The sequence below is a fragment of the Microtus ochrogaster genome, chromosome 7 (genome assembly GCF_000317375.1).
Source record: "Microtus ochrogaster isolate Prairie Vole_2 chromosome 7, MicOch1.0, whole genome shotgun sequence".
NCBI lineage: Eukaryota > Metazoa > Chordata > Mammalia > Rodentia > Cricetidae > Microtus > Microtus ochrogaster.
In genome coordinates, this window is record NC_022014.1 from 11,993,576 (window position 1) to 12,003,520 (window position 9,945).

A 9,945-nucleotide genomic window follows, 5' to 3' on the forward strand; every position below is an offset into this window, starting at 1 on the left:
TGACAAAATAAATAATCTGTAAGTTAATACCCTCAGAAGCAAAAAATAGATATCCTTGAATATGTTTTCAGTGACTCCCCACTCTAAAGTTCCTTCTCTAAGTTTCACAGTGGACATTTCCTTCATGAATGATGAGGTAATATAGAGTTAATTTGGGGAACAGGTAGTGTAAAAGCCCTGCCTGTCCTGGAACTCAATAATTTGTAGACCAGGCTGGTCTCAAAGTCATAGAGATCCGCCTGCCTCTGCCTCCAGAGTGCTGGGATTAAAGGTGTGCACCACTATGCCCAGTTCTTCTTTCAACTTTTAAATTACTTTATTGAATGAAAATTAGGACATGAGCATTCCTAAATATAGCTGAGGAAAAGGTTTAATTGCATATATGAGGGAAAGCATCTGGAAGGGTCCAGACTAAACACGGTCAGCAGAATAGACAGGGCCATGGGGTTGGGGGAGAGGAAAAGAAAGGGGGAGCTACAGACTAAGAGGCCAAGAGTGAGCCAGGAGACCACGGGGGTTTTGCAGCCACAATGGCCTAGTTATATATGGATCTGAAGCTGACAGAAGGGAAGCCCCTGGGCTGGAGAGGATGAGGGTGGGGGCAAGGTGAGCAGTGCTGGGAAGCCACAGGTTTTGAGTGATGCTGGGACAGCTGGGTCAGCATCCGGTTTGATATGTTAATAGGCACCTCAGTTGGCCATTTGTCCTAGGTTTCCTTGAGACCTAATATATATTATTAAAACGGAACAAAAATAATACAGGAAGGGAGAGGCTGGCTAGGTGGCTCAGCAGATAAAGATGCCCATTGGTAAGACTTAACCTTGATCCCTGGGATTCATATGGTACAGGAGAGAGCAGACTCCCAAAAGCCATGTTCTCACCTCCACACATGTGACATGTACACCCCTACGAATAAATAAATGTAACTTTACAAAACTCAAATGAAAAAGAAAGGACAGTTTGGTTGTCCTCTTGCCTTTCTGGGCATTATTTCTAGCTTCAAAAACATTTTCCTATTATGTGAGTAGTTGTATCTATTTATAGAAAACAGTGTGATATTTTGATAACTATATACAATCACATGGCAGTCGGTATACCTGCCACCTCCTATGTTTATCATTTCCTGATCAGCTGTGAGCATTCTCGAGTACGGGCTTTCATTTCAGTGTTCAGTATACTGACTTCAGGATACTAAACTGTGCAAGAGGACAAAGTGATAAATTAGTCACTTCACAGGTGACACACACATGCCAAGTTTTGTTTGTGTCTTTAAAGATACTTTACATTTAGTGTGTGTGGTGGGGTGCATATGTGCCACTGTGCACTTATGGAAGTCAGGGAATCATTTTGGGGAGTTAATTCTTTTCCTCTACCCTGTGGGTCTTGGGAATGGAACCCTGGTCATCAGATTTGGTGGCAAGTGACTTATCTGTTGAGCCATCTGGTCAGGTTGAAAGAGAAAGTTCTTGGGTATTGGATATAGGGCCTCTTGATTGCTAGGTAAATATTCTCCTATAGAGTTATACCCCTAACTGAAAGGTAATTGTCAAATTTATTTATTTATTATGGTGTTTCGAGACAGGGCTCTTATATCCCAGATTGGCCTCCAACTCAATAGTAAGGTGTAGCTAAGTCATCCTCCAGCCCACCTCCTGCGTGCTAGGGTTACGCATGTGAACCACCACAACTTGTTTTGAAAGAGAAATTTTTTAATCATTGAACTCATATATGTATATTTATTTATTTTCTTTCTTTTTTTTAGATTTATTTATTTATTATGTATACAACATTCTGCCTCCATGTATGCCCACACACCAGAGGAGGGCCCCAGATCTCATTACAGATGGTTGTGAACCACCATGTGGTTGCTGGGAATTGAACTCAGGACCTCTGGAGGAGCAGACAGTGCTCTTAACCACTGAGCCATCTCTCCAGCCCCTATATTTATTTTCTTTTGGGAGGTTTCTCCTGATAAAACTCATGACAATCTCAGGAATTTATTCTATATAGTCTGAGTACAAGATGCTTGAGAAGAAATGTCTTACCAAAGTTGTTACCAGTAAGGCACGAAAAAGAGTACCAACAAACCTGCATATCTCAAGATAAATAGATTGATAAAAGGCCGGGGTGTGTGTAGGGTAGGGTGGTGGTGGCACAGGCCTTTAATCCCAGCTTTTGGGAGACAGGCAGGCGGATCTCTGAGAGTCCAAGATCAACTTGTAAACCAAAGCAAGTTCCAAGACAGCTAGGACTGTTATACAGAGAAGCCCTGTCTTGGAAAAACAAAACACACACACAAACAAAACCCTGCATCTCAATTTGTGTTTAGGATCATGCTTTAAAGTATCCTCTGGAACTTTCTCTCCTGTGAGTAGTTGTGATTCCCCCATCCAGAAGGTCCACAATCTGTTTGCATTTCTGCTTTTCATGTGGCAATTTTATTTCTGCTCTACAGCTATTGTTGCGCACGTCTTACTTTTTAGAAAACTGCACCGGTTTAAAACGTTGCTCTTTCTTGGAGAAGTAAATTCCTTATTTCCCTGCCTTCATTTACCAGTTCATGTTTAGCTTCAGGCTGTTACTCAAAGTACGCACGCGCAGTCCTGGCACGGTGGTCCCACCCCCAACCCCGACCATTGGCTGGTTCCGGCCAGCGCGCTCTTGATTGGCTGCCGCTCGCCAAGCCCCCGCTGCCCATCAGAGTTGGCGGGAAAGTGGCGGTGGCGCAGCATGGCGGCGGCGGTGGAGTCGCCGCCCTCGGGTGGCCCTGGGGCCGTACGGCTGCCGCGGTCGCCACCACTCAAGGTGCTGGCAGGGCAGCTGCGGCGCCACGCGGAGGGAGGTCCGGGCGCCTGGCGGCTGTCGCGGGCGGCGGTGGGCCGAACTCCGCTGGAGTTGGCGGTCGTGTGGATGCAGGGCACCGTGCTGGTGGTGGAAGGCGGCCAGGCGCGGCTGCGCGACCCGAGCGGGGCCTTCTCCGTGCGCGGCCTGGAGCGCGTTCCGCGAGGCCGGCCTTGCCTGATTCCAGGTAAAGGGGGCCAGACTGGCTCTGCAGGAGGCTGTCCCTCCCGGGGGCGGGGCGGTCCTACCTTCAGGCATTCTTCCTCCTTCCTGTCCCAACCCCAGTCAGGTGACTTCCCAAACGAATGCCTGCTACACCTGCCACCAAGTTCAAGAACGTAGGTTCCAACCTCACCTGCTGGTGCACACCTTTCATCCCAATACTAGGAGACTGAGGCAGGAGGATGGCAAAGTTCAAAGCCTGTCTGAGCTACAAAGTGAGTTTGAGGCCAAACAAGGCAACTTAGTGAGAGCCTGTTTCAGAACAAAAAGTAAAAAGGGCCTGGGATGGGGCTCACTGGTAGAGCACTTCCTCACATTGATGAGGCCTTGGGTTCAACCCAGACGGCAAAAATATTAAACAAATAAATCAATGAAAATACGTCTAAACCGGGCATTGGTGGCGCACGCCTTTAATCCCAGCACTCGGGAGGCAGAGACAGGCAGATCTTTGTGAGTTCAAGGCCAGCCTGGTCTACAAGAGCTAGTTCCAGGACAGTCTCCAAAGCTACAGAAAAAAAAAAAAAAAAAAAAAAAAAAAACCAAAAAGAAAAAGAAAATACGTCTAAGTTCCTGAGCTCCCCCAGTCATGCGCCTAGTTTTGAGCTTTGGGTTTCTCTGTCCTCAGTTCCCTCCCCATAGATGTTTTCATTCCCCATATGTTTTGAGAAATGATGTCTCGGGAAATGTGTGCAGATCTTCTTTTCTGTTTGTTTTCAGGTCGTGCTGTACTCTAGACTGACCTCAAATTCTTTTATAGCTGAGGGTGACCTTGAACTCCGGAACTTCCCACTTCCAGCAGTTGAGTGCTAGGATAACAGACAAGCACGCGCTGTGCTAGGGGTCAAACCCGGGGCTTTGTGCCTGTTAGGCAAGCAATCTCCCAACTGAGCCACATCCCGGCTCCCTGCCTGTACATTTTTAATGTCCCCAGACAGATGGACCTTCATCTGGGAAAGCCACCGTTACCCGTTACCCAGAACACTTTTCTAGTTTCCCACTGAGATAACATAACTGTGGCTCACAGTTCATAAACAGCTGCTGCCTAGGGCTTTGTTGAAGGCCATCCCCCAAGGAGATGCTGATCGGCTGATCTTGCTAGGTTTGAGGCCACCCCCTGAGCTACTACAGTGTTTGGACTGTGGTCCTGACAGCTTGACCCTAGCCTCTGGTCATGACACCTAGGTGTCCAGAGAACCTGATGGCCTAGGATACAGGCACTGGGGGCCAGGAGTCTCACTTCGCTGACCAGGAGTCAAGGGAACGAATCATACATGGGGCCTCCTGGGAGATGCTAGGCTGCAGCTGTGACCCAGATAGACAAGGTCCGCCTCTACTTGACACTGGAGCTTCAACACAGACTCAGGTTTCTGAAGGTAGCCTATGGATTCACCAGGCCTGCCTTTCTGGGGCTTCCTTCTCTGTGAAGTCAGGCCAGACTCTCTAAGAACACTTCCTGCCGAGACAGTGTGGGACTGCCTAGATACAGACTAGGTCAGGAGTTTGACCTGGGCTGTTTTAAAGTCAGACTTAAGTTACTTGTCTGCACGCTCTCTCTCTCTCTCCAGTCTTACTCTAATTTAGACTAGCAACTAAATGGACTGTAAACCAAAAGTAGCTTACACACTCGCACACACACACACACACACACACACACACAAAGTGCTTTGCTGGTAATCAAGCTCAGTGCCTTACCCACTGAGCTCTATCTCCAGACCCAGCTTTCACATTTATTTTAAAACTTTTTGTCTGTTTTGTTTTGTTTGTGATGGGTTTTTCCTGTGTAGCCCTAGCTGTCTTACTCTGTAGACCAACCTGACCTCAGACTCAGAGATCCGCCTGCCTCTGCCTCCCAAGTGCTGGGATCAAAGGCGTGCACTACAATGTGTTAATTGCACTGATCAAAAATAAGGTCACAATTCAAAGCCAAATTTGAAGCAAGATTTAGTTAAATACTGGCCAAGTGAATGGGCTCTGGCCAGGTCCATCTCTGGTTTCCCAGAAAAAAATGACCCCAAGTCACGGCTTACATCAGCTGAAGTATTTCCCATCAGATCCAGTCAGGGGCAAGTGTTCATCTTGATGTATCTCCAGCCTAAATCCAGGCAAGCTTACATCCTGATGTATTACCTCCCGCCCACCAAGCACATCTAGTGCAGATGGGTCAAACAAACTTGTTGAGGGGAGTGAGCAGAGGTGGCTTGTTATCTCCCATACACAGCGGCCCCCAGCATCTCAGGAACTGTCTGTCCTTGGGCAAGGGGTTTGCAGAGCAGGGGCATTTTTGTTTCCTGGATACCTAAGACATAATAATTAAAACTTAATATGTAACTTTGGCTCTCACACATGCCTGGCTCTTTAAAACTACTTTTGTTACGTCTTATTTATTTTGAGTAAGGGTATATGTGTGCATGTGTGTGTATGCACCGTAAGACTTACGTGCAGATCAGAAGACGTCTTGAAGTTGGTTTATCTCCTTCCACTGTGTGGGTCCCAGGAATTGAACTCAGCTTGTCAGATTGGTTCATCTGGTATTTACTTGGGGTCAGTAGATTCAGAATTAGGCACCTGTTGAACCATCTCACTGGCCCAGGTCACATTTTTGTTTGTTTTGAGACAGGGTCTCATTTTGTAGCCTTGGGTGGTCTCGAGCTCACTAAGTAGATCAGGCTGGCCTTGAACTCAGAGGTCCCCTCGCCTGAGCAATGGGATTAAAAGCGTGTGCCTGATACCTGGCCTATGCTTTACATTTTGATGTGTCTAAAAAAACAGTCATAATGTGTGAAAAGTATATGCAGTTCAAAAATCAGCATTGCAAAGTGAAATTTTATTGACATGAAAGGCATTTATAGTTTATAAAAGGTTAGTGTCACCAACTCACTGGAATGACATAGTCCAGGAGTTGTGACCCACCAAAGCCTGACTTCTGTCAAAAAAAGTGACTGCTCTTGGCCTTAGCTTTGGCTTTGCTCACATTCCGTGGTTTTTGGTGTCCCAGCTTAGGCAATGTTTCTTGAGGTCAACCTTAGACAGTGTCTCAAGCCTGGCACCCAGCAGATGTCCCTGGGTTGGACTGAGTCTGTTGGCCTCACCCTCTATCCTGTATGCCCAGGGGCAGGGCCCATGCTCTTTCCTCTTGCTCATTAATCATCTCACCAGGAACCGGGGACGTAAACAGGCCACTAAAACACAAGGTACGATTGTAGATGTGCCCAGCCTGTATGTACAGGGGTGACAGCTCTTCCTTCTATTTGAGTGGCGCTCACAGTACCTGCTTGGTACTGCATGGTACAGTGTTTGTGAAGTAGAAAATTCCCAACAAAAGCACGCCCTGTGTTAGCCATTGCTAGCCTCAGGAGACCTGGACTTCAGCTGCAGAGCATAGAGAAACTTTTGTCTGGCTGGCTCAATGGTTCATCTGGTATTTATTTAGAGTCAGTAGATACAGAATTAGGCATAGAAGAAGGATACATGTTCAATGTTCAAAGGATTCAGGGAAGGCTTCCTGGAGGAGGCAGCCCTGAAGCTGCATTGTCGTTATCTGTAGGGACTAACCCTCTTCCTTGGGTTATTGGGACTCATGATATTCAGTGTCAGAATTGGGACATTCTGTGTCTGTACAGTAGTGGATTGTCAGCACCTTCAAACAGCATGCGCAAAGGCAGGGGTGGGGGGGGGAGGGCAGGGACAGAGCCCCAGGGGGGCAGCAAAGGCCAGGAGTCAGGGGACAGGGCCCCAGGGGGCAGCAATGGCCAGGAGGCAGGGGACAGGCCAGGGCCCCAGGGAGCAGCAAAGGCCAGGAGGCAGGTTACAAGACCCCAAGGGGCAGCTCTGAAAGGCTGCGGTTTGGGAAGGATCTGTCCATTCTAAATAACCTTGATGCTTGCTGGTTTGTTGCTGCCTGGCTCCTTCCTGCCCTGCCTCTAGGCCTCTGAAGATACAGTGAGGTTGGGAACTCTGCAGACAGTGGTGCTTACACTGCGCTGTGATGGGGAGGCTCTTGGGCAGGAGTACTGTTAGTGGTTGGGAAGACATTGCAGTAGTCTGAGCAGGAGAAGGTGAAGGCTTGATCTTGAGCAGGGTCCTATGGGGAAGAAGTGGAGGGCATCACGTGTCCCTGCAGAGGGATACAGGTGCGTGGGCTGGCTAAGAACTAGTCCCAGTGTTTTCTGTAGTGTCTTCTGCCTCCAAGTTCCACAGAGCTGGTCTTCAGCCTTGTCATTCTAATGGTTTTGTCTTCACCACCAGTTGGGGCTGTATACAGAGGACAGCCAGTATGGCGCCCAGAGTTAGAGCCACAGATCCTCAGGTGGACCCTGTCATGGGAAAGATGGGCACCTCGGGCTTGGCTTCTTTCATTCTAAGCACTGGGCTTGTGTGCAAACTCATGCCTGCTGGTGGAAGCCAGGCATGCAGGGGGCTGGCTGCATGCCTTTCCTGCCGTGACAAGGGACTTTTTACACAAATGCATTTTGTGTGGTTTATGACTAGCCAAGTTGCGCTTTCAAGGAGAGGCACTTCCCCCAGGGAATGGGAAGTTGTGGTTACTCTGTCAGATCATCCAGTGGCGGCCTGTTCTGTTGATTTTCCTGTGTGCCCAGTGTGGCTTGGGATAAAGTTGGGGGTGGCAGGGATTGGAACAACAGTACAGTGTGCTGTGGCTGGCGAGAGGAGGGGTGTGCTGGTGCCTGGCCTAACTTTTTTGGCAGTGTAGGGGGAAAATTGGATTTACATTTCGGCTGTCAGGAAGTGGCCTTGCAGGAGTGCCCGTCTTGTGAAGAGGGACCAGTCACTCACTCTGGCATTGAGCAAGGAACAGGACTGAGAGCATAGCTCGGGTTTTCTGCCCCTGCCTGGGGCAGTGTGTCTAATTATAACTCACGGGGTTGCAGATGCTTGCGTTCCAGGGGCATGACTGCTGAGTGAGCTGCCCGTTGTGTTAGCATATGAAAAGCAGATGCCAGTAGATGCAGATGCAGTCCTCCAGGTTAAGCGCTGACCTCATTGTGCACACAAGTATCTGTTTTGGTCCCTGACTGCCTTTGTTTTGGTATCTACTGTCAGGATTGTGTGAATGTGTAGGGGTGTGCTTACAGATGCCGGTGTATGTTGAGCCAGAGGTACATCAAGTGTCTTCCTCGATTGCTCTCACCCTATTTTTTGAGACAGGATCTCCCACTGAACTATGAGCTCCTCTGACTGGGCATAGAACCCCAGGGGTCCTACTGTGTCCATTTCCTTACCACTGATCACATATGCATATCCACTGCCATGCTTTTTACGTGGATGCTGGGGATCTGACCTCGGGTCCTCTAGCTTGCATGACAAGCCGTTTACCAACTAGGCCCTACCCTCAGCTCCTCTTCCCCTTATTTTGCAGGGCTGAAGATCAAACCTAGGACTTAGTACGTGCTAGCGTGAGCTTTGCCTCTGAGCTGCACCCCCCCCCCCCCAAGCCCTAGATAATCTTTCTGTGTGCTCCTTCTCTGAAGTCAGGGTCTTTGTGGGTTGTCCCTACCTGCCATGGTGATGTTCATACTTTTTCCTCTCTTCCCAGGAAAGTATGTGATGGTGATGGGTGTGGTTCAGGCCTGTAGTCCTGAGCCCTGCCTGCAGGCTGTGAAGATGACGGATCTTTCTGACAATCCCATCCACGAAAGCATGTGGGAGCTGGAGGTGGAAGACTTACACAGGAGCATCCCTTAGAGCGGAGACCCTCCGATACATAAGAACAGCTTTCCCTGGAGTGCTTTACCCCATGTGGGTCTCGGGGGCATCGCAAAGGTTTAATGACGAGATTTGCTTTGGTGGAGCCAGACGTCAGGACCCTAGGAGCTGGAGCTTCTGTTAACTCAGCCTTCCCTCTGCCCAGGGCTTTGGCCGCTTGCGAATGAGAAGCAGATCTCCGGCCTTTTCCCTTTCTGTCATTTATGTGTGTTTGTTTTTCTCGCTCTGAGGCATATGGAAATCTCATGTCGCCGTCTCTGGTTTGGTGAGGGGTAACGCTTGCTTCTTTAAGACGCAAACTCTGGGTTTCAGTTACTGACCGTGGGATTAAAGTGTTTGTGGACACGAGGACACTGGGGCCTGTCTCCCCGTCTCCAGCTGTCAGGAGCCAGCCACCGCCCTGTGCAGACGGGTTCTCTGCTTCTGCGTGCTGATTCCTCATTGTCCATCTTCCTTAGATTCAGAAGGTGAGACCGGCTGTTAGAATGGTGGGAGTAGTCTCAGAATTCTTTGTTGAAATTAAAAATTCAAGGATGGAAACAGACTTTTCAAGTACTTCTGCTTCAAAACTTTTGTGGGGAGACAGCCAGGGAGTGAGTCCTGACCTGCGTGAAATGTCTTTCTGTTGGAATTGTACCACTGTTGGGCTTTGGCGTTGCTGTTGCCAGACTAGAGTCCTGTTTGGATGGCAGAGACCAAGGCAGCCCATACTGTGTTCTCACACTGCTGAGCACTTTGCCCAGATGACCGATATTCCACCACTAGTAGCAATTGTGTATGGCTAGTTTTTAAAAATAAGCTTGTTTGTTTGTTTGTTTGTTTTAAAGACAGGTCTTATGTAGCCCAGGTAGCCTCAGATTCCAGACCTTCCCATGTCTACACTTGCCTTCTGCGGTGCCAGGGATTAATCTGGGTTTTTGTGCATTCCAGGCAACCACTGTATTAATGGAGCCACATCTCCAACCTGAACTATGACTTGTTGAAACTTAGGTTTTCAGAAAAATTAAACAGAACGTATAGTGTTCCCGAAAATGCCACTGAACCTAAAGCCTTGTGCATGTTGGGCAAGCACTCCAGCTCACTGATGTTTAAGACAGAGTCCTAATGTCTCAGGCTCCCGAGGGCTGCAGTTCCAGGCCCACACCTCTCTTCCACACA

General features: G+C 48.6%; 1 protein-coding gene across 1 annotated transcript; it reads left to right on the top strand.

The window, feature by feature from the left end:
- Positions 1-2,723: 2,723 nt before the first annotated feature.
- Rmi2 (RecQ mediated genome instability 2) lies at positions 2,724-9,585 on the top strand. The gene is made up of 2 exons (XM_005349315.2): positions 2,724-3,028; positions 8,618-9,585. Exons 1-2 carry the CDS (start codon positions 2,731-2,733, stop codon positions 8,764-8,766), a joined length of 447 nt encoding a protein of 148 aa, XP_005349372.1. The 5' UTR covers positions 2,724-2,730; the 3' UTR covers positions 8,767-9,585.
- Positions 9,586-9,945: the final 360 nt, after the last annotated feature.